At 31.3% G+C, this 25,433-nt stretch overlaps 2 protein-coding genes and 1 long non-coding RNA gene across 3 annotated transcripts; 2 read left to right on the forward strand and 1 right to left on the reverse strand.

The window, feature by feature from the left end:
- Positions 1–5,128: 5,128 nt before the first annotated feature.
- On the reverse strand, positions 5,129–6,583 carry LOC103839769. The gene is made up of 2 exons (XR_004451646.1): positions 6,458–6,583; positions 5,129–6,358 (listed from the first exon to the last, which is right to left on the reverse strand). It is a non-coding gene; the product is annotated as an uncharacterized LOC103839769 (long non-coding RNA).
- A 1,093-nt stretch (positions 6,584–7,676) lies between these two features.
- LOC103839771 (equilibrative nucleotide transporter 3-like) lies at positions 7,677–10,959 on the forward strand. Its single transcript, XM_009116257.3, has 8 exons — positions 7,677–8,439; positions 8,578–8,682; positions 8,781–8,936; positions 9,029–9,172; positions 9,711–9,816; positions 9,901–10,073; positions 10,177–10,593; positions 10,678–10,959. The coding sequence occupies exons 1-8, from the start codon at positions 8,398–8,400 to the stop codon at positions 10,789–10,791; spliced, it is 1,257 nt and encodes a 418-aa protein (XP_009114505.1). The 5' UTR covers positions 7,677–8,397; the 3' UTR covers positions 10,792–10,959.
- Positions 10,960–11,248: 289 nt separating this feature from the next.
- Positions 11,249–23,081, forward strand: LOC103839772 (equilibrative nucleotide transporter 3). The gene is made up of 9 exons (XM_009116260.3): positions 11,249–13,196; positions 13,351–13,410; positions 13,526–13,630; positions 13,707–13,862; positions 13,958–14,101; positions 14,215–14,320; positions 20,575–20,747; positions 20,847–21,263; positions 21,498–23,081. The coding sequence occupies exons 2-9, from the start codon at positions 13,369–13,371 to the stop codon at positions 21,609–21,611; spliced, it is 1,257 nt and encodes a 418-aa protein (XP_009114508.1). The 5' UTR covers positions 11,249–13,196; positions 13,351–13,368; the 3' UTR covers positions 21,612–23,081.
- Positions 23,082–25,433: the final 2,352 nt, after the last annotated feature.

Genomic DNA, 25,433 nt, shown 5'->3' on the forward strand with positions numbered 1-25,433 from the left:
AATAGAGACGCAAATTTTTAGATAATTTTTAGATTTTTTTCTTTTGAAAAAAATAGGTGATCATCTAGTTCTAAGGAATGATTATACCTTCTAATCTAGAGATAGAGAAAAATTGGAAGTTGGATTTGACACTTCATTGATTATTTTAGTGCATTAGGAGTTATGAAGATTTTGGAACCAAAAAGAAAAATGAACAATTAGAAAGTATCGAGATAAATTGCAGTAATCTAAAAGATGAAAAACTTAAATGAAGACATATGTTAACAAATCCACTTCCACGTGTCTTGAAGAAGAAAAAATAAACTTTATATATATATATATAGATGTTGTTCGGATGCATTTACTATCATTCAGACAAAAATCCATTTTAGTGAACCTAATAATTTCTCTGAAAAAATTGGAAAAATATCGGAAATCCAAATTTTAATAGGGAATTCGGCCAAAAAAAACCTCAACTTTACACGAATTGCCAAAACAAACATGAACTTTGGGGCTGGCCAAAAAAACACCAAACTTTCATTGACTTTAGAATTAATTAACAATATTTTCGCTGACTTGCCAATTTAGCACGCCGTCAACAAATTTAACAGAAATATTTGACGTCGTTTATTGTTGACGTTAAGTGAAACGACGTCGTTTTCAAATGAGATGAAACGACATCGTTTTACACTATTTGAAATTAAAAATATGTAAACCCCTGGATTCGAACCCAGGTTGGTTGGTTAAATGGGAAGGTATTTTACCACTGGGTTACTGGCACTTTCAACGTACTTACTAACATGTTTATTTTTATTTGGTACATATTAAATATAAAAAATTCTCTAAAAACTTAATAAGATCTTTAAAATTCCAAAAAATTAAAAAATAAAGAAGATTTTTATAAAATTAATTTAGAAATTAAAATTAAAAATAAGATTTTATTTTTCTTTTTAAAAAATAAAAACTTTTCCAAAAATTTCTAAAAACTTAAAAAGATCTTTAAAATTCCAAAAAATTGAAAAAATAAAGAAATTTTTATAAAATTAATTTTGAAATTAAAATAGAAAATAAAATTTTATTTTTTCTTTTCAAAAAAATAAAAAATCTTCCAAAATTTTCAATTTTTTTAATACATGTGCTAAAAGTTGAAATTAATTATACACACATAAAAAGTTGATAATTCTAACTTTAATTTTTTGCATTTTATTATAATTTTTAAAAATTTGGATTTTTTTTTTAAAAATGAAAATTTTGGAATTTTTTTAATTTTTTAAAGAAAAACAAATATTTAATTTTAATTCAAAATTAATTTTATGAAATTTTTGGAAGATTTTTTTATTTTTTTTTAAAGGAAAATAATTTTTTATTTTTTTTAAAGAAAAATAAAATTTTATTTTCAATTTTAATTTCAAAATTTATGTTATAAAAAAATTCTTTAATTTTTTCAGTTTTTTGGAATTTAAAGTTCGTTTTAATTTTTTAGAAAGAAAAATAAAATCTTATTTTTAATTTTAATTTCTAAATTAATTTTATAAAAATCTTCTTTATTTTTTAATTTTTTTGGAATTTTAAAGATCTTATTAAGTTTTTAGAGAATTTTTTATATTTAATATGTACCAAATAAAAGTAAACATGTTAGTAAGTACATTGAAAGTGCCAGTAGCCTAGTGGTAAAATACCCTTCCTATTTGACCAACCAACCTGGGTTCGAATCCAGGGGTTTACATATTTTTAATTTCAAATCGTGTAAAACGACGTCGTTTCATCTCATTTGAAAACGACGTCGTTTTACTTAACGTCAACAATAAACGACGTCAAATATTTCTGTTAAATTTGTTGACGGCGTGCTAAATTGGCAAGTCAGCGAAAACATTGTTAATTAATTCTAAAGTCAATGAAAGTTTGGTGTTTTTTTGGCCAGCCCCAAAGTTCATGTTTGTTTTGGCAATTCGTGTAAAGTTGAGGTTTTTTTTGGCCGAATTCTCAATTTTAATATGATGAAAAGAAAGATACAATGTAAATTAAAGAGGCGATGGAAGACATGACGTGTAGGATACCACTAAAAATCCAAGACGAGAGCAAATTTAATGCCAAAAAGACTACACGTATGTGGTCATTACAAAACGCCATAGATGTTTTTGGGCATGGTGGTCTGATCCAAGCGTATATGCCCATCATGACAGTGCTTTTTCCATGGATTTGAAAAAAATTATTCATGTTGATTTTGTTTGAAGTGAGACAAATTTATATTCTTTTATTTAAATAATACTATTTTTTAGAAGAATCCGAAATTAAGATTTCGAGTAAAATTTTCAATTTTAAAAGTTTTAGAATTGATTACCACATATAAGATTCAGTGACTACTAATCTCCATTCCGTAGTAAAATGATACATATAAAAGGTTTGGAACTATTTCTAAACATTTTATCATTTATTTTATTAATTAATTATTGATATATAATTTATTTTTATTGTTTCTTTATAGAGTTTTAGATTCTATTATAAATAAATTGTTTAGGCTATTACTGAATCTCATTTTTGATTAATTTTTATAAACAGATGTTTGAAACCTTTTGTTTTTCTTGTTACGATTAGAACTCCAAAATTCGTTTCTTCATTATTTTTCAGACTAAATCATACCTCTATGTTATCATGTCCACTCAATCAGTTAGGATATGTAAACACAATTAGAACATCTTTCAATATCCGTATTCTATATCGTATTTCTCGTTCTCAAAATGTATATGCAGATAACCTCGCAAAAAGACGAGAGCATAAGAAACTATATTTTCTCATGCAAGTCATACACGACCAATGGATCTCAATTTCACAGAATTACATACCTCGGTCCCATCTTGATTTAATGTATTACTAGATCTCGTCCCGCACGACCGTGCGGGTTTTCTTTAATACAAAAATATTTTAAGTTATGTAATAAAATATATCAATAAATTAATATAATTTGGTGCTATATATTATCTAATTTTAGAATAATATTTGTGTGGAGTATACTATTATTACTATAAAATTTTATAAATTTTGTATTTTTGTAACAAAATGTAACAATACTGATTTACATAATTTTTTTATTTCTAAATTTGAAATATATGTGGAAATTAAATTAAGTTGAACCTACTAATAACAATAATAGAGAACTTGCTATATAGTGATTAATTAACCCAATTTAGTATAGTTGTTTAAATAATAAACCGAATTGATTTGTAACTCATGGAAATACACAGATGTTAATAATAGTAGATTAAAGTCTTATATATACGATATGAATAAAGATCAAATGTTTCATCTACGAAGAGAGGTGCAAACTAATTGTATTATATGGTAAAAGCATTTAAAGGTATGACTTCTAAGTAGTCTAGACTAAGAACTTGATTGGTTTCTCCGCTACCACCCGCAAACGCAGCTTTTGCGGTTGGTAGCGGTTGACAGCGTTTCGAAACAATCATACAAACCGCTACAAATCGCTTCAAACCGCTCCGAACCTCTTAAAATCAAAAGCTGGTTCCAGCTAGCGTTTGCGGTTGCGGGCGTTTGCGGGAAGATAATTTTTTTTCTTTTTCTTTAAAAACCATATAAATACAAAAATAAAAATATTCAATAAATTTTTTAAAATGGAATTATAAAAATACTAAAATATATCTATTATATTTTAATTAATATTATAAAATTTTAAAATAAAAATATTTTCTATCATTTTAAAAATTTAAAACTATAACTTTGAAAATATAATTTACATATTTATTATAATATTATGATTTTTGATATTTTTGTAATTATATAAAATGTAAATATTGTTAATTTATTATTTAATCGCTGCTGTATTTGGTAGTTAACCAGTCATAAGTATCCCGCAAACGCACCAATTTCTAACCGCAGAACCAGTCGTATAAATCTCTTAAAACCGCTAGAAACCGCAACCACCCGCATCCGCAAATGCCCGCAGCCGCAACCGCAACCGCTGCGTTTGAACCAGTCAGACCCTAAAAAGAAAATCACATATGAAATAAGTCATAATTTATGTGCTAAATAGCTAAGATATTTTTATTTTTAAACTAGAAATAGAAATGAATATTTCTTTTTAAAAACATCTTTTAAAATATTTCTTAAATTTAATTTTGAAAACTAAATCAATTTAAAATTGTTATTGTAATTAAAATATTATTAAAAGTATTTTATGTAATTATTAATTTTTGTTTACAATCAAAACTAAACTAAAATTTAGTTTCTAATTATACTTTGTCATTTGGAAAAATATGGAAAATATTTTTTATAATAATTTGGAAATTGTAAAAACATTTTTTTTGGTAAAACTAACTAAAACTTGTTTTAGAATTTCAAAAATATTCAAATTATAGTTTTCTATATAGCTTAAATTTTTATTAAACATTTTAAAAGTATTCAAAATATAGTTTTCAATATAGTTTAAATATTTTATAATGATTTGAAATTTTTAAAATAAAAAAGTTTGTAACAGTAAATAAAACTTGTATTTAATATTTTTAAAATATTCAAATTTATTACATGAACCGATAATTTGTAAGGACCATAAAATCTTAATCTGTTATATTTTTAAGACCTAAATGGCTTTCACTGGGAATCCGTCAGTTCCGGTAGGAAAAAAAATTATTTGACTTAATTTCCTTCAGATTTAAATAAAATACATTTTTATTAAATTTTTTGGGACATATTTACAATCAAAACTAGGAAAAATATTTGAGACCACATATTTATTTATTAAAAATCACTTAACGAATCTTTCACAGATCTATTTGATCTGAATTACTCACGACTTGAGACGGACCAATTTTAATCTACCTTCTTGACTCAACACCAGTTGACCATGTCTACAAGTCACTTACCTTTGAAACCTTAAAAAGCCTTTTTGTGTTCATGTGAGAATGCAATTCAACTTAACCATAAGTCTAAGCCACAATAAAAAGGGAAAATTGGAAAAATGGGACACTTTGAACTTTTGTTTGTCACAATAAGACTTCTCATACTTTTGGTAATTCTGGACATGTTTTACCCTTTTTTAATGGGAAAAATAGTAAATTGAATTTTAAAAATGTAAAAAAATATGAAAACTGTTGGAAACATAAGTATGACAATATATATGTTTAAACTTTAAAAAAAAAAAAATTGAAATCATATTTTATTTTATCTTCTAGCTACAATTAGAATACTCATTCTGGTAATCTACCTAGTTTATATGTCTGATTCTAAGTTTTAAACATAGATATATCAAGGGTATATACCGTAAACTAACTTTTCTTGTATATTCTAGCAAAGATAGAATCAGTTACGTTATAATCAAGAAAGATGTATTCGGTATACCTACAGCTCGATAACGATATATAGCCACAACTCAATGATATATGTCAGTTATATTACGAGACATAACTTGTTCTGCCTTTTACCTTATATGACGCCTACATGAAGAATACATTTTTCACCTACTATACGGTGTTCTGCTTAGGTAGTGTACATATTCTAGGCAAACCGTGAAAATATGGAAACTTTCATATTCAGTTAAAGAAGTTTTCTAATTCTAAACTAAATCTAACATAAATCTCTCAAAATATATTTGAAAATATTTTATCCACGTTCTTCTCCTCCTCCTCCTCCTCCCACGATCTTTTTCTCTTTGTTTGTGTTTCTCTCTTCTTCATCCATAAAATCACCTCTTTTCTCTATCAGTACAACATGGTTCTAATCTATGTTATTTTGTCTTGTTTATTATATCATTCTCTTACCCATAAATACCGAGATTGTATGCCTCTTTACTCTACAAAATTAACGGTGAGAGTTTATGTAAGTGATGACTACTAAATGTTGCCACTTGCTTACCTTTATTGTCCAGTTTTACCATTTTCTTGTTTGTTTCTGTTTCTTGGAATATAATGTATGCCATGTATCGTATTATTTATGAAATTTATGTATTGTGTGAAGACGTCAAACAACTTCATGCCAACAAGAAAAGCAAGACAAACATTCAAGATCAACTTCATGCAAACAACTTAAACAATATGCTATGGAAAAAAAAAAGTGAACTGCAATGAGCTAACACTACATGGTAGGAGTAAAAACAAAAGCTTGGGACTGGACAAGAGTGTAATCAAGCTGTTGCAAAACGCCGGATTTAAATTTCATAGCTGTCTTTGTGTTCCAGATTGAGCTTGCTTGATCACATCAAGACCCTTGGATCAAAGCTATCACAGACTTCGGTTAAGCTCAATCTTGGTTAGCTATCACAGACATCAAGACCATTTCCTTCCTCACTGAGTCTGACTTGGATTGGTGCAACGTTAGGGGGATTCACCAATCCTTTGTCATCTCCATAAGTCAATATCATCACTCCAATCTTCAAAACAAATGTTAGAAACTTCAATAGTAAGTTTCATATGAGCAAGCACAAATACTTTTATACAAAACTAAAAAAAGATTTTCAAGATTTTCTTACCGTTATGGCACTATAAGCCCAAGAATTCGCCACACCTTTTACTTTTTCCTTCTTTATTTGTGAATGTGATGTCAAACATCTTTGCACCTTGTATACCACGACCAGTTTCTGGTATGAAAGCCTAAAACATAATCGCATTTACTGATTTGTAAATAAAGAGACTACATGACAACTTATAAATACATCAGTCCAAGTTTTTAAATGTAATTTTTACCTCAACGCTTGTGGTATAACGTGCACCTGCAAACTTCTTCTCACTCTTCATACCTTTTACAACTGGGACTGCAAAATACTCTTCATAAATGTGACGGTAATGGTCCAAAGCCTCAAGAACCTAAAAAAATTAAACACAGAAATTAACATGTTTTTCAAGTATATAAATGTTTAAGGTTTAGATCACGAAGAAAAAAAAACTAGTGTTACCTCTTTATCTGCGTCTTCTTTTGTGGCGTGAACAGTGTGTCCTTGCCAGAGGAACTCTCGGCTCCTGCGATGATTATAATTCAAGATTCAAACACACTTAAAACTATTAAGTGTCTTAACTCAAGAACTTATTAATCTAAGAACACTTTTATTTCGTAATGAACCGTCGAAACTCGTACGATTTCGTTTTTTCGTATGTGAGAACGAAGAGGAGGATGACGAAAACGAGATTAAAGACTAACCATCTGACGAAACATCGATGAAGAACAATGATTTTCCAAGAACCCTAAATCGCCATGAATGAAGTCAAGAGCTACGGCAGAGAAAAGAAGATTAAAAAAAATTAGGGCAACTTTACGGGTTTTACCTCGACCGTATCTTTTTTTTCCTTTTTTTATTTTTAATACTAATCAATTACGAAAAATCATTGTTATAATTATAATTCATATTAATTGGTTTATTTTAAGGGTATTATGGTATTTACAAGAGTTAAAATCCTATTTTCCTAAATAATCTTCTAAAAATCCCATTGAGACAAATCTAAGTTGAGAATGTCCTATTTTTCCAATTTTCCCTAATAAAAATGTCACCAATCTTTCTTATTATGCAATATATTTTTTTCTAAAAAAGTATTATCATTAAATTTTCCAATTCGTGATATGAGAATCTTCTAATTTGTTAATCACATCCAACAAGACCTTTCCAATGAGAACTCTCCACGTCACACGCGTTTTAGTTCTCTTTCTTTCCACCTAGATTTGATTTGGTACACGAACACCATCATGTGTAACACACAACAACAACATATTAAACTCCATATTCTTAAACATGCACGAACCAAATTCCAAAGAACCTTATCAACATGCACGATCCAAACTCCAAAAAAATCATATCAACTAACACTTTCTCTGTATCATTACACCAACACGTCAAAATCCAATTTTGAGCATATAAATATCGTATAATATAGTCATCGTGTATCTCATTATGTGAGAGGAAGGAGTATGTAAATATCATATAATATAGTTATCATATATCGCATTGTGTGAATATTTTTTCTAAGGCTTATGATGTAATGTATATGAATCGATGGGTGATCAATAAGACAATTTAAGATTGTATTTTCTCTTTCACAAACATGTGATAATTTTGTTTAAAATATGCAGTCAAACGTACGATACTCATTATTCTCGGGGGAAAGTTTAGCTTTCAGATGGACTGTTAAAAAAAACTATCAAACTTTGGATTTTTTTAATATTTTGAGATTCAGTCTATCTCAAGCGATCGTTCAACACTCATCTCCACGTTATGAAAATCTTGTTTTGATTTTACCTGACAGCTATCAACAAATGTGTTGACTATAAAATCGTTAAAAGCTTTTGCCAAGTTCCAACATCCATGAAAGCATGTGCTCACCCAGAAAATGAATAAAACATCATCTTAAGTTCGAAACAATACGTAAATCTTGAAACAGGGTTTATTATATGTTCTTTTGAGCAATCTGAAACAATCTGAAAATGGCGGATAGATACGAGAACCAAGCTCCTGAGACGCTACAGGTATGTTTCCGCAGCACCCAAACCTAAGATCCAAAGATGTTTCATTGTTTTCTAAATGTAAAACCCAATATTCTTGTTATAATATCTTCAAACAAAAAGTTGTTGTCTGAATCTTATTTTAATTTTAATACAAAACAGGGGAAGTTTCAAGCAAAGGTTATATGTTGTATTCTTGGAATCGGAGGTCTCGTTGCTTGGAACAGTCTGCTCACTATTGCAGACTACTATTACCATGTTTTCCCGGTTCGTTTCTGTCTCCGTACGGTTAAGTTCTGTTTTGATTAAGAAAAAGTTGAAATCTAATGTTTTGTTTTGGTTGAAAACTTGTATGTTGTTTGTAGAATTATCATCCTTCAAGGGTACTAACACTTGTATACCAGCCGTTTGCGCTTGTAACAGTTGTGATTCTTGCATATCACGAATCGAAAATCAATACCCGGAAACGGAACATGATTGGTTACACTATATTCACAATTTCCTCGTTATTGCTAATAGTTGTAAGTCAAAACCCAATGTCTCTTTTTTTATCTTACAATAAAGAAACTGGATCTTGATTATGGACTGAAGACTCTTATTAACTTAAAAACAGTTGGACTTGGCAACAAAAGGACGTGGTGGAATCGAACCGTATCTCGGTCTATGCACAATCGTTGCTTCTTTAGGCCTCGCAGATGCTACCGTTCAAGGAGGAATGATCGGTGATTTATCTTTGATGTGCCCTGAACTAATCCAGGTAGTTTAGATAAATCTTATTTTGGGTTCATAGCCTAATAGTTCACTATTGAACCAACCCCAAGCTCTAGAATTTTTCTAGAAATATTTTAAATTTTCGCCACCTCATCAAAAAGTTCTAGAGAATTTTTTTAAAATTAAAACATCAAGATATTATGCTAGAAATTTTTAGAGATTAAGATAAATTTTTTACAAGATATTTTGTACTTTTAGAATCTATAAATAGCTTTTTCCTAATTCATTTGGAACATGTACATGAAGGTAAACAAGTAAATAAAAACAAGTTCAAATAAAGAAATTGTCATAAGTTCTATAAGTATTGTTCAAGAGCTTTTAACATTTAAAAAAAAAAGTATTTTCAAGAGTTCTTTCATATTTTTCTCATATTAGAGAGTATTATTTTCTCGGGTTCTCGGCGTATTACGGTCTTGAGGTAGGCTAAGGACTATCAAAGTTTCTTTACATTTGGAACGTATGACAAGATCTCGGTCTCGATTAAACAAAGTTTACTAGGGATACATCTTCTTGCTTCTTTGTAGTCATACATGGCTGGTCTGGGTGTAGCTGGTGCTCTAACCTCAGCTTTTAGGTTAATGACTAAAGCAGCCTTTGAGAACTCAAACGGCGGTTTACGGAAGGGAGCATGTGAGTTTAACATTTTTGAAAATCATATAAGAGTTTCCAAGTGTTTGCGAACTTCATTTCTTGTTTTTATTTCCCTTTTTGCAGTGATATTCTTAACAATCTCAGCATTGATACAGTTTCTCTGCGTGATGCTTTACGCATATGTTTTCCCGAAACTTCCCATTGTTAAGTATTATCGAAGAAAAGCCGCTTCTGAAGGATCAAAAACTGTTACTGCTGATCTTGCTGCTGCTGGTATTAAAAGTCCATCATATTTGGTAAACTCAGATTCCTCAAAAGTTCTTGATTCATTTTTCTGAACTTTTTTATTAGAAAGATTCTTCACTACTCATGGATTATTTTCTTGATTCTTTTATGCAGACTGATGATGTTTCCAGTTATCAAAGGCTAAACAAGAAAGAGATATTGCATCAAAATATAGACTATGCAATGAATCTATCCCTCACCTACATTTTGTCGTTATCCATTTTTCCGGGGTTCTTATATGAAAACACGGGACAACACGGGCTAGGCTCTTGGTACGCGCTTGTCCTAGTAGCTATGTACAACTGTGGGAATTTGATCGGGAGGTACACGCCGCTGGTGAAATGGCTCATGTTTGAGAATAGAAAATGGATCACCATTGCAACTTTGTCACGTTTTCTCCTCATCCCAGCGTTTTACTTCACTGCGAAGTATGGTGATCAAGGATGGATGATTATGCTTGTTACTTTTTTGGGATGGACAACTGGACATATTAATGTTTGCATTCTAATCATTGCTCCTAAAGACTACAAGGTAATCTATTTTTTTTTATTAAATAAAGATTACGGATTCGTTCTGATTTTGTTAAAAGAAATTTTCCTTTTTATTTTTGTGAAGGGTCCAGAGAAAAATGCATTAGGGAACTTGCTGGTGGTTTTTGTAACAGGAGGTATAGTTGTAGGAACTTCTTTGGGTTGGCTATGGCTTATTGGTAAGAATAATGCCTTCTGATTACTTATCAAACCAGTAGAGTGTGAAAGAAGTTTGATTTGGATTGTTGACGTGGTAGATGATCCTTTTACTTCTGTTATTGTTGTTTGCTTCTCAAGGATCTGACGTTGTTAAAAGTATTAATTTATGTAAGTACAATCAGCAATGAAAATGGCGTTCTGTGTGTGCTTCCATGAGTTTTAAAAAGTGTCTTTTCTCCGTCATAGCACATCAAAACGTAGACCCAAACACTTCGGTCCTCTAGAGCGAGGTTATGTTTTAGAAGAAGGCGCGCGCCTTTGGCTTTTGTTCTAAAGCGCCTTAAACGCACAGAAAAGTGTGCCTTGGTGATCTATTTGTGCGCATGGGGTTTTAAAATATTACTTAATATTATGTATGCTAATGCAACTTCAAAATCATTAACATTTGAATTTCTACTTTTTCTAAAATAATATATATGAAATTATGTATAATTTTATAAAAAAATATTTACAAAGTTATGAGGATAACCAAATTAAAAGCAATTAAAAATAATATGATTTTAATTTAATTATAATTAAAATTTATGGTTCAGTTAGAAAAAATAGATGCAACCCTAATGTACAAAACATAATTGAACTGATCCCAATTATTATACTGAAAACCACATATCTAATTAAAATAGTTATATTTTACAAAATCTTCAGATTATTTTTGTTCATATAAATTACAAAACGATTTAAAATTTATACAAAAATAAAGTGAATATTAAGCACTATAATTTAATTATTTTATAAATATTTAGATCCATATATGAAGTATGACAGAATTACTTAGTCATAAGAAAAAAGAAAGCAGACAACAATCAGTTTTAGTTAAAGTAGATAGTTCTTATTGATAAAATTTTGTATTATCATTTTCTCAATATATATGAAATTATCAGAAATTAAAGTGAATAAATACTATTAAATAATAGCATAACTTAGATATAATAGTATAAAAATTTGAATTTTTGTATTAATTATGAATCTTAATATGTCGTCTAACAGCTTTTGTTAATTATTTAATTAATTCAACTAAATAGTTAACTATTTCTAAAATAAAATAACTAAAATATTTATACCGATTTTCTAAGATTGCAATCTAATAAAATGTTACTACATCCTTAAGAATATATATATATATATATATACATTTTTTAAAAAATATTAGAGCTTTATAAATATATGTCTTTCAATGCAGATCTGCGATTTCCACTTTTTTGGCCATTACTCATTTACTCGCAAATCTGTGGTCTCCACCTTTACGATAGACATGGCCTTGTTCTTCTTCTTTTTTAACCTTGGAAATCATTTATTTAATTGTTGCGAAAGAAATAATAGAAAGGGAAAATAAAAAGGAATCAAAGATATATATGAGCTTTGGCACCATTAAGGCCGGTTTGGTGAAGCTATAGTTTAGGTGGCAGAAAATATTAGGAATTTCGAAAGCATTAATTTTAGAAAGTTTGTTGTGATGTTTTTTTTTGGGTGCAAGTTTGTCCCAGCAAAGCGGTGAAAACACCGTTTGATGTTACTTGTTAGTAGTTAACATTCTTCTTAATTCTTTCAAGGTGAAAGGGTTGAAACTTTTTTTGACTTTTAACTAAAACATTATTTAGGAATTACAATGACTGATTGGACATGGCACCAAAGAGACATGTTCAACAAGTTGCTTTTGGTATCACAATACGACGGGCCAAGCATGGGCACAAGAGACACTTTAGGTCACATATATCTAGGAAGAACTCAAGAATTAATCGTGATTGAATTAGAGTATTAGAAGAATGATTGATACATTAAAATGATACACGATATCGTGTTAATGAAACCAAAGTACAAAGAAAAGTTATGTAGTAGAACCAATAAACAAGTCTTTCTAGTCTAAAAATTAACAGAAAATTAACGGAGCGTCTGTCATACATATAAAACCTATAGATCAAGTGAGCGGGCGTTAAATGCCCACTAACTTTAGACACAGGGTGTTATAGTTCAGTTTTGCTTTCATGTGGATAGCAGAAAGTTCCAAACACTAGATTTCTTTAATATGGGATTCAGATGATCTCAAGCCAGGGCCGGCTGAGGCATAGGGGCAAGGGGGGCGTGGGCCCAGGGCCCAATTTTTTTTTTGCATAATTAGTGTTAATATGGGGCCTGATTTTCAAAAAAAAAATTTTAAAAGGGGCCCAAAATTTTTATGTTATCCATAGAGTATATGTAAATTTTTTTTTGAAAAACTATTTTGCCCAGGGGCCCATAATTTTCTTGAGCCGGCCCTGTCTCAAGCAATCGTTCAACTCGCTCATCTCCACGTTATAAGAATCTTGTTTTGATTTTACATGAAAGCTTTGATCGTAATAGAATCAACAAACCCGTTGACTCTGCACAATCCTCAAAACGTTTTGCAAGGTTCCAACATCCATGAAAGCTTTTTTCTCACCTAAAAAATAAATAAAAAGTATCTTGAGTTGAATCCAATACTTGAATCTTCTTCTTTTTTTCTGGTAAAGGCAATATTTGAATCTTGAAACTTAGTTAAAAAAAGAATTGAATCTTGAAACAGGGTTTATGTTGTTTTGAAATGGCCGACGGATACGAGAATCAAGCTCCTCAGAAGTTCGAGGTAAGTTTCCACAACACACGAAACTCAGATCCAAAGATCTTTCATTGTTTTTAATCGTAAAACCCAAAATTCTTGCTTTTTTTTTATTTATTAAAATTTTATAAAAAATAAATAGGGGAAGTTTCAAGCAAAGGTCATATGTTGTATTCTTGGAATCGGATGTCTCGCTTCTTGGAACAGTATGCTCACTATCGCAGACTACTACTACCATGTTTTCCCGGTTCGGTTTCTATTTAGTTAATTGTTTTAGTTATCTTAGGAAAAAAAAAGTTGATTTTTTTTATGTTTCTTTGTAGGATTATCATCCTTCAAGGGTGCTAACAGTTGTATACCAGCCGTTTGCACTTGGAACGATTGTGATTCTTGCATACCACGAATCAAAAATAAATACCCGGAAACGTAACCTGATCGGTTACATTATATTCACAATATCCACGTTATTGCTAATAGTTGTAAGTAAAAACCTTAATTATGTCTCTTTTTATCTTACAATAAAGAAACTTGATCTTGATTATGGCCTCAAGATTTCTAATAAACTTAAAAACAGTTGGATTTGACTACAAGAGGACGTGGTGGAATCGGACCTTATATTGGTTTATGCGCAATTGTTGCTTCTTTTGGCCTCGCAGAAGCTACCGTTCATGGGGGAATGATTGGTGATTTGTCTTTGATGTGCCCTGAACTAATCCAGGTATTTGTAACGTATTTTAAGATCTTCTTTTAGGTTAAACAAATATTACTAGAGATGCATCTTCTTGTTTTTTTTTTTTTTGAGAAAGGGCGCATCTTCTTTTTTCTTTGTAGTCATTCGTTGCTGGTATGGGTGCAGCTGGTGCTCTAACCTCAGCTTTTAGGCTAATGACTAAAGCAGCCTTTGAAAACTCAAACGACGGTTTACGCAAAGGAGCAAGTGAGTTTTAACATTTTTGAAAACCATATGAGAATTTCCAAGTCTTTACGAATTTCAATTCTTGTTTTGCGTTTTTTTTTTGAGAAATACCATACCCTAGAACGAGAACATATTTTTTCTTCAAAAATAGTACACAAAGGAAACAATTTCTAAAATAATATTTATTAAAAGTTAAAAAAAAACTTTTAAAATTTTATTTGGATTTCGTGTTTAGTATTTAGAGGATAGGAATGTGATTAGAGTTTAGGAGTAATTTTTTTCTTGTCAAATAACGATACTAGGTGTTGAGCCCGCATATGCGGGCATAAGCATTTTTTATAAAATTTGAACATACATTATTTATTTAAAAATCATCACTTTTTCAATTGTATTGCTTTCAACTATATTTTAGAAAAATCTTCAACGACCTTAATCTTATCACCAAATTTTATATGTCACATTTAAGTATATCTTTCATAGAAACCTATTTTCATCATAATGAAACTATATGATATAATATTTTTTTGTCTAAACATTTTTATACTAAAAACTGATAAGATTACTGTTTGTAACTACAATTATATATATCAGATTTTATTGATTTTGGATAATAACAGGTTAATTAATATTTTTTAGATAATGATAATATATAATTAAATTTTCCTTTACTCGATTATTATTTATGTAAGCTTACCTTTTATTTTTGGGTGATTTTATTGTTGTATATGAATATATAATTATCTATATTATGAATAAATATAATTATCTAATTATTAAGCATTATAAATAAAGATAATTATTCATTAAATGTAGAATGACTCTAATTACTCTATTTTTAATGTGATAGTTCAGATAAAAAAATATCAATTTGAAACTAATAGTATCACAATTTTATATTAGAGTATATTTGTTTAATTAACTACTAATACAATCTATAAATTTGTATCACTACCATAACCAACCCATTTGTAAAAAAGTTCATGCCTTGTTTTAATTTTGAGTTCATACATTTTTATTTACTCAGGATTCACAAAAATAACGTCCATAAGACCAAGAACTTACATGTACACTGTACATCTTCTACGTCTTTTATGCTCCTTGATTTTAGATCTACTTCTTTTTTTTGTTCTTGGACAGCCGAAGCCCAAAGTCCAAAAATTCATATAACAAAATAGTGATGCTACAAACTAAAAGAAACTCAAGTCAAAAAAACATAAGAGAATACAATTATATTTATTTTTTTTTTTTTGGAATGAATGCTAAATTTATTCATCAAAAAACCCTTCTTACATCAAGTGTATACCTTTAAATTGAGATAAGCCTACTAAAACCTCCAACCTTAGAAAATTTTTTAAATTCTAGTACTAAACCAAAACTGCAAACCACTTTCCCACCCTTTCACTCTTTTGGCCCTCATAATGCTCAGCTTGTTTCTTATACCTTTGTCCACCATTTTTATAATAGCTTCAATAGGAGTAGGCTTCTCTTCATGTTTGATCCTATTCCTCTCCCTCCACAAAGTATGCACAGCAATTTGCAAAGCATAGCACAGACAAAACCTCTTCTTCCTTTCCATTCCCTCATCCGATATGGTCTCAAAAATTCTCGACCAAACATTTGTGTAATCACCAGCCAGAATCCCCTTAGTTAACTGCTCCCACAGCTGATTAGAGAAGGAACATTCAAAAAATAAATGGTTCCTAGACTCCAAATCCCTTTTACAAAGCACACAAGTTGTGTCCGCACCAGGATCCCACTGAACGATTCTGTCCATTGTTGAGAGTCTGTTTCGAGCAGCCAGCCATGAAACAAACGCATACTTAGGAGTTGCCTTAGAGAACCAAATACTCCTAGCCCAACTGCACCTCTCCTTTTGCGAACGAAGCAACATCCAAGTAGCATGTGTTGAGAATTTTTTCCTATACCCCGACCCATCCCTCCACATATTTACATCCTCATTCTCCACTCGTAGCTTCCTCCGAACAGTCTCCATTTCTGCCTCAATTTCCCTAAGAGCCAAAGAACGATAACTTCTCCTCCTTTTATCTCTCATAATAGCTTCTGCTACTGTGGCTTAACGTTTAATGCCCATATCTACAATACCTCTTTCCCCCAATAGTGTAATTAAAACTCCCTTCTCAGACCAATGATCAAACCAAAAAGAAGTATTCCTTCCATTCCCCAAGTCTTTTTTATGAAACCTCCTTGCAACTCCTCTCATTTTGATCATCTTTCTCCACATCCAAGACCCCATCTGCGTATCCTCCTTGATCTCCCAGAAATTCTTTTGCTTTAATAGGTTACTCCTTATCCATTTCCCCCAGAGAGATGATCCCGTGAGTAGCCTCCAAATGATTTTCAAGACATTTACTCTATTCACCACCTTAAGATCTCTTATGCCCAGACCTCCCTCCTCTTTTTCCCAACAAACCGTTGACCAAGCCACTTTAGCACCGGTAGACTTCAGTTCTGGACCCGACCACAAAAAAGCTCCACAAATTCGCTCAATATCCCGGATACATTTACTAGGAAGTAGATAGACTGAAGCCCAAAAATTTACCAAACTCATTATCACAGCTTTGATCAACTGCAAGCGCCCGGCATAAGAGAGAAACCTACTCGTCCATGTGCTAATCCGACATCTAATCTTCTCCACCAAAGGAAAGTAATCTTGCTGTCGCATAGCTTTGGTAGTCAAAGGCAGGCCCAGATAACGGACTGGGAGCTCACCCTTCGCAAATGGAAAATTTGACAATATTCTACTCTCTTCCCCTTCAGAGACCCCAGAAAGATACAACGTAGACTTTTCAATGCTAATCTTCAAACCCGACCACTCAGAAAACTGATCAAAGACAGATAATGCTCCCTGGACTGACTCCTTTGATCCTTCCACGAATATCATCAGATCATCCGCAAAACACAAGTGAGTAAGAGCTAGGGACTTACAGCGAGGATGATACTTGAAAGCTCTTACCGCTGCGGCACTGTCAATCTTTTTGGATAGCACATTCATACATAAAACAAATAGGTATGGAGAAAGAGAACACCCTTGGCGCAACCCTCTTGAGCTTTGAAAATATCCAGCCAAATCCCCATTAACTTGTACTGAAAAAGAAGCCGTGGATATACAGAGCTTGATCAGACCAATGAACTTCTCCGGAATTCCCAAAGCTTCTAAACTCTTCAAAACAAAGTCCCATTGTACTGAGTCAAAGGCCTTGGAAATATCAATCTTCATAACTCCCCTCGGCGAACCTGAACCCTTATGATAGTCCTTCACTAACTCAGAAGCCAAGAGAACATTCTCCATCAATAGACGCCCCTCAATGAAAGCAGACTGGTTCTCAGATATTATCTTGGGAAGAATTCTCTTCAATCTAATTGCCAGTATCTTTGAAACCACCTTGTACAGGACGTTACAACAAGATATTGGCCTAAAATCCTTCATCTCCAACGAGTCTTCCTTCTTCGGAACCAGAGCAAGAATTGTAGAGTTCACACCTTTCGGGAGAAAGCTAAACTTGAACACTGACTGTACAGCTACAATGAAATCATGACCCACCACTGGCCAAGCAGTACGGAAGAATTCACTTGGAAATCCATCCGGTCCTGGTGATTTGTGAGAAGGCATAGAGAAAAGAACCTTGCGAATCTCCTCACCAGTTACCTCCGCATCCAAGTATCTACCATCCTCTTCAGAACATCTATACTGCAACAACTCTTTTAGTTCATCTACAGACACACCCTTATAATCTTCAGGACACTGGTTCAGAAACTCAGAGAAATGCCTTTCAGCCTCCCCTTTTATTTCCTCGTGAGTTACAACCCTCCTACCATCAGGACAGCGAATTTCTCTCATAGCATTTTGTGCTCTTCTAGCTCGGATAGAGTTATGAAAAGTTTTGTTGTTGAGATCCCCCACTTCCAACCAATGCAACTTGGCTTTTTGTTTCAGATGATCTTCTTCTAACCCAGCCACAAACATCCATTTCTCATAAGCTTCTGCCTCCTCTTGAACACTTACATCCGTAGCCAAAACTAAAGTATTCTTCTGCTTTTCACAAAGAACTTCATAGGCTTCCTGAGCTCGCTTTGTAAGATTACCTAGCTTTTCTCTTCCCAGCGTACGAATAAGAGGTTTCAGGTTCTTTAACTTTTTTGAGAATCTAAACATAGCAGAGGTAGAATGGAAAAGAACCTCAGTCGATTCCCAGTATTCCTGAACCATAGGTAGGAAACCTGATAAACTCCCAATTGCGTTCACATATTTAAACGGCTTCTTTATCTTTTCCACTGGTGGCTTCAACTGGATTTTACACCGCAGGTGATCAGAGCAACCCCCTGGCTCAAACGTTGCAAAACCATTCTGAAACCTATTCAGAGCAGCACCATTCATCAGAACTCTGTCAAGCTTCTTGCAAATCACTCCCTCCTCTCTTTTATTGCACCATGTATAAAGTGGCCCTTGATAACCCATGTCTGATAGATCACACCGCAAGACCATCCGTTGGAAATCTCTCATCCCGCTTGGACGCCTACCAAGATTTGAAAAACCCGAACTTTCCTCACCCTCCAAAATATCATTAAAATCTCCCATCAACATCCACTCTTTACCTCGAAACATCGGAGAAGAATGATGATCATGAAGATCTTCCCATAACACCTTCCTCTCTTCAACCGCATTACTAGCATATATGAAAGTGCAGAAAAAGTCATCTTCATTCTGCAAACCCACAGAGCAAGTAATAAACTGATCTGACTTGTAAACCGGAGTCATCCTCACCGAGTCTCTCCAGAGTAGCCAAATCCTCCCCCCCCTGACTGTATTCGTAATTTGCCATCACTGACCAATCACTAAAAACCGAACTTATTATCTTCCCTGCTCTCCCTTCCTTCACCCTTGTTTCTAGCACACACCCAAACAACATATCACTTCCACGGATCCATTCTTTTACAACGGAATGCTTCAACAACTTATTAAATCCGCGCACATTCCAAAAGAACCCAGCCATACTTAGTTTTGATGACGAGAAGACCTTTTAGTCCCTGGATTTTCATCCCGAGCTTTAGCCTTCTGCCCTTTTTTCCTTCCCCGTTGACCCACTACTTTATTTTTCCCTCTACTCTTTTCTAACAAACCATCCTCAATCTTATCTTCCTCCAAGATTTCCTCTAACACATCCACATTACCTTCCTCCTCAATAATTTCTTTCCCTTCCTCTACTATTTCTCCTTCCTCTTCCTCATTAGTGCTCAAAATACTATACTTTGACGAGGATATATTTATCTAGACAATATAATCCTTCTTCTATCTCCATAGCCACTGAAAAAATTCAATATGAACAAAACCAGAAAGAATCACATAATAAAAAAATATACATAAGATATCCGAAGCAATATGACGTCACTTAATATTATATAAACTAAACTATAATTTAAAAGAGATGAATAGGTTTTGTTTTATAATATTATCGTGTGAACAAAAAGATAACAATTGGTTAAATATATATTATAATCTAGCAACATTATATATTTATTAAGTAAAACTATTAATTAGAATTATCAAGCATATGATAAATAACCAAAATTACCTAAAATTATAGAAACATGACAAATAAGCAAATAAACTAAAACTATGAAAAGCATGAAAATCAGCAAAATCAGCAAAATCACTTCATAAATAATAGTATAGAAAATATCTTTATATAATTTTTTTGCTTGACTAATATTTAATTATCAATTGTTTTTTTATCTTAATTTTTTTAACTTTTATAATAAAATATTGTTTTCAGATAGCAACATAATATATATAAGAACAATCTAATTTTTATAATTCTATTATATTATTTTATAATCAATTATTTAATGTAACATATAACATTATAAACTTTATACTATTAAAATAAAATTCATTTTTAATTATATATAAAATTCAGTAAAGATATTGTTTAAAATTTGTTTTTAATATAACATAGAAATTTAATATTATTAACATTCGTTTTTAATTATATACAAGATTCATTAAAGATAATTTTAAATTAATATATTAATGACTCAGCTAATAACAAATAATAAATCAATGATTTAGGTAAAATCTAATAAAAACATGACAAGTAAACAAAATTACTTAAAATCATGGAGAACATGACAAATAAGCAAAATCACTTCATAAATAATAATATAGATTTTCAAAAACTTTTACTATTGAATGCTATTTGATGATAAAGTTTTCAAAGTGTTATTATAGAGACTTGTTTTTCTTATCGTTTTTGCAGTGATATTCTTAGCGATCTCAGCATTGATACAGTTTCTCTGCGTGATTCTTTACGCGTATGTTTTCCCGAAACTCCCCATCGTTAATTATTATCGAAGAAAAGCGGCCTCTGAAGGATCTAAAACTGTTAATGCTGATCTTGCTGCTGGTGGTATCCAAAATCAATCATATTCGGTAAATTCAGATTTCTTATGAATATATGTTTCTTGATTCTTTTTAGAAAGATTCTTCACCTTATTCATTGTTTAGTTGTCTTGATTCTTTTCTATGCAGACTGATGATGTTTCCAATAATCAAAGGTTAAGCAACAAAGAGCTCTTAGTTCAAAACATAGACTATGCAGTGAATCTAGCCCTCATCTACCTTATATCATTATCCATTTTTCCGGGGTTCTTATATGAGAACACGGGACAACACGGGCTAGGCTCTTGGTATGCGCTTGTCCTAGTAGCCATGTATAATTGTGGGAACATGGTTGGGAGGTACACACCGCTGGTGGAATGGCTCAAGATTGAGAACAGAAAAGGACTCACCCTTGCGGTTTTGTCACGTTTTCTCTTCATCCCGGCGTTCTACTTCACTGCAAAGTATGGTGATCAAGGATGGATGATTATGCTCGTTTCTTTATTGGGATTGACGACTGGTCATTTCAATGTTTGCATTCTCATCACTGCTCCTAAAGGCTACAATGTAAGCTATTTGAATTTTTCGTATATCGAGAAAGATTTGATTGTTTATTTTCGTTTGCTTATTTACAAGAAAACAAATGTTAATGTGTGGTTTTAATGTTAACAACATTATGTTTGAATATTTAAACGCAAACGCAAAAACAAATACAGCAGTGTTTGAGACTAAAACAATGGATAATCGGTCTCATATTTGTTCTGACTTTGTTAAATAAAATTTTGTTTTATTTTTGTGAAGGGTCCGGAGAAGAATGCGTTAGGGAACTTGCTGGTGGTTTTCTTAATAGGAGGAATAGTTGCAGGAACTTCTTTGGGTTGGCTATGGCTTATTGGTAAGAAGAATGCCTTCTGATTACTCCTCATTTCTCATTCACCAAAACAACAACATTGTCATTTGCTTATAATCTTGTTATATGATATTATCCTTGAAACCAGAGTATATTTAATTACATTTGCTATATCTGGGGTGGAAAAGAATAATTGTCTGCTAGTAATTTTTTTTGCTACAACCGCCATAAGAAAATAAAACAGCTGAAAGAAATGACAAACAAACCATAACACATGGAACTAGAGATGTTGAAGATAATATACTATTCATTTATGTTTCCAACTATATAACTTTAACATAGCAGAATACTCTATTTTTAACCCGTCTTACAATACCAAGTACAAGATTATGGATTTTTTTTAAAGATATTATTTAAAGGTTGAGAAAACAAAGTGTACAAGCAAATGCCTAGTGGGCTAAGTAGCCTTACATAACCAAAAGACTATGGACTGAGGCCGTACATATCCTAAAACTGAGCCAAACAATAACTCATTAGTAGCTACAACAAAACTTAAGTTGATTTTTGTAGTACATCATTTGTTTGGTTTGAACTAGTACAATGCTTGCATGGATCATAGTGCATGTCCTCCATAACTAAAACTAATCCTCCATTATTATTTTCTTGTAATCTGTAAGTGTTATTATCCTTGGAACCAGATGATATTTGGTTATCTATGCTAAGTAATTGTTCCTTTTACTGATAACATTTTCTCGTACCATTTTTTATTATGTAAGGCTTAGATCAGATAAGGTAAAGTCTTTATCAATGATTTTATAAGCCTTCACCATCGCAACTTCATTTTTTTCACTTTTGGAAATGATTTATAAGTCCTTCTAAATTATTTTATTAATCCTTATAAGCTTTATACATTATTTTGTAACTCTTACAAATATTTTATATGTCTTTATAAATATTTTATAAAATAGAATAAATTATTTTAAATTTTATAAATGATAATTGTAAACTTTTAAAACACTTATTCTTTATTTTGAACTCTTACAGCTGGTTTTATTATATTTTCTAAGTGATTAACAGGCCTATGTAAATGATTTATATGCCTTTATAATTTCTTGTATATTATTTATGAAAATTTATAACCAATTACAAGTTTTTATAAATATTTTTTTTAAAAACAAATTCCAATTTAGTGATTTTATAAACTTTTATCAAATTTCAAAAACTTTTACAAATTATTTTATGAGGTTTTAGTGATGAAACCCCTCAACTAAACTTTTTAACTCTTTTCATCCATATACGAAATTATAGACAAAGGATGACATATATTAACAGTTTATAAAGTTAATGGTTTACAATATTACAATATTAGTTGATGAGTTTATTACTAAAACCTTATATTATTTTATAATAAAATATAATATATATATATATAGATTTTAAATGATATTATACATTTTATATTCTGTGGTGATTGAAAAAAAAATCTTATAAATTATTTAAAATTTTAAAGACTTTCTAAAAATAAAAATACGTAAATAACACATAGATAATTTAAAAATGTTTCTTGGTTCTATATATTAATATGTATTATATTAGAAGAATTAAATATGTATAGATGAAGAAAGAAAATTACAAAAAAAAACCTATGTTATAGCGCCTGTTCGGGAACGCGCTAGCGCTAGTCGGGTGATCGGGTTGGGCCTAGTGTCTAAAGAGAAAATCAAGGATTAATCGAAAATTATACGAGGTGGAATTTTTAGATTGTATACTATGTTATAAAACATGTTAATCTTTAATTGTGTATAACATTAATACATTTTCATGTTTAAGACCGTATAAAACATACAAATAGAATATATAAACTTAATATAGTGTAATTTTCACCAAAACTATGAATCAAAATGATATTTATAAAATTTTAGATCAAATAAATAAATAAAATTATTATTAAAAATAATATAAAAATAATAAAATAATAAAAAATAGATTAAGCGGCTGGCTAAACGGTCATTTAGGCGGTATAGGTGGAGATAATCGGATATTCGATTTTTTAACCAATTTGGCATAAATCGGAGTGAAAGAGTGACACGTAGCGTCGAAGTGGCTAGGCACCCGATTTTTATAACATAGGTTAGAGATATCCTAGTAAAAGAAGCACATTTTCATATGTATATTAAGAAACCATCTAATGATGACATGTCAGTATGACATTCTTTTAAATTATATATATGGTGGTAATGATGTTACTTACAAATGCTTCTCAAAAAAAATATAGAGAGGATTTCGTTCTTCAAATTCATCTCCTTCAGCTTCCAATATGTGATTAACAACATCCAAAATAATCAAATCCAGGTTCATATTCAATTGTAGAATTTATCTTATTGGAATCAAACTCAACCATACAACATCAATAATTATCCATGCACTTTAGAGAGAGTCGCATCTTCGTATGAGCTTCTACATCTACAACTATTTCCTCCTTTTTCTCCACCATAACGACCGCCACCATATTCAATGTAGATCTTCCATTTCCACCTATTTGGTCATTAATACATTTACTCTCAAATCCGTGGCCTCCACCCTTTCGATAAAATGTCAATGATCTTTTTTTTGTTGAACATTGGAAGTTATTTTCTTAGTTGGTGAGGAAAAGAAACAAATGAAAAGAAAAAATAAAAAAGAATCAAAGATAGAATAGGAGATATGGCACTATTAAAGCCAGTTTGGTGAAACTGTATTTTAGGTGCCAGAAAATTTTAGGAATTTAAAAAGCATTACTCTTAGGTCAACTGACTCAACTCCAATCAAAAGACATAACTGCAAAGTAGTGTAACATTTGCAATTTTCTTTCTCCAACCACACAGTAAAATCAACTGCATTTTAGTGGAATTATATTCTTTGCTACAGTGTTACACTATATTTGGTATTGTATTGTAACAATGGCAAAACTGATGTTAGGAGTTTTCAAGGCTCCTAAGACAAATGTTGTAGTATAAATGATTGTCGAACCAGTTCTGAGGGATATCAAAGCACTGAGAATGCAAGTACTCACTTAATCTAAGTGCAACCAATGATTTAGATGGGTTTTAAGCTATGACTAAAACTAGAAAGCAATAACAGAATGATACTTTCTTGACTAAGGGAAAATAGAACTCATGGGCATAGGGATTAGACCTTGGGTGATCAAGTATCGAACTAAGGATGGCAAATGATCAATCAAACTATCAACCTTAAGCCTAGACACAATTCTAAGCAAGCTCTATGTCTAGATGAATGCTCATTTGCTAACATATCTCAAACATCAAATGTCTTTGGTATAATAATATGAAAGCAATCATTACTAACAAGTCTATTAGCTATCTTAGCATCTTTAACAACAAATGTATTTGGCAAAGTATACTAAAAGCCTAGGAGAGTTGTCTCGGGCATTTCATCGAACACCTTTCGGGTGAGAAATGCCTAAGGATCAACAACTGAGTGGCCAACTCAGAAGATGCATTATGATTACTCTACTAGCAAGGAAATATGAATGATCTACACTAAAACATCCTAGCTCTAACCTAATCACCCTTAATCTCCCTAACCCATGAATTCAAAAGGTGATTACTCACTAATCTCCATGATTCCTCTTAAACCCATATTGGATTTCAGATTAATCATGTAAAGAAATAGATAAGAAATCAACACAAGAACATAACAAATCAAAATCCAAGAGATGAACTTCTCAAGAGAGTTCTTGTGTATTTCTCAATAGATCCAAAGATAAAAGATAATCTGCCTCTAGTGGCTTACAAAGTATTAAAACATAGGTTTTTTAGAAGTGCAAAACGTGCCTTCAAATTGCAAAAAGGTCCCCGAAAAATTATAATTTTCGGCAGCAAAATAAC

This window comes from Brassica rapa, chromosome A09, assembly GCF_000309985.2.
Source record: "Brassica rapa cultivar Chiifu-401-42 chromosome A09, CAAS_Brap_v3.01, whole genome shotgun sequence".
Lineage (NCBI taxonomy): Eukaryota > Viridiplantae > Streptophyta > Magnoliopsida > Brassicales > Brassicaceae > Brassica > Brassica rapa.

Bases quoted from the DNA above. Each gene is read 5' to 3' on its own strand.
- LOC103839771 (XM_009116257.3), top strand. From the start codon at position 8,398: ATGGCGGATAGATACGAGAACCAAGCTCCTGAGACGCTACAG. The intron at 8,937-9,028 runs GTAAGTCAAAAC...ACTTAAAAACAG, and splicing joins CCTCGTTATTGCTAATAGTT to TTGGACTTGGCAACAAAAGG. The intron at 10,074-10,176 runs GTAAACTCAGAT...TCTTTTATGCAG, and splicing joins TTAAAAGTCCATCATATTTG to ACTGATGATGTTTCCAGTTA.
- LOC103839772 (XM_009116260.3), top strand. From the start codon at position 13,369: ATGGCCGACGGATACGAGAATCAAGCTCCTCAGAAGTTCGAG. The intron at 13,631-13,706 runs GTTCGGTTTCTA...GTTTCTTTGTAG, and splicing joins ACTACTACCATGTTTTCCCG to GATTATCATCCTTCAAGGGT. The intron at 13,863-13,957 runs GTAAGTAAAAAC...ACTTAAAAACAG, and splicing joins CCACGTTATTGCTAATAGTT to TTGGATTTGACTACAAGAGG.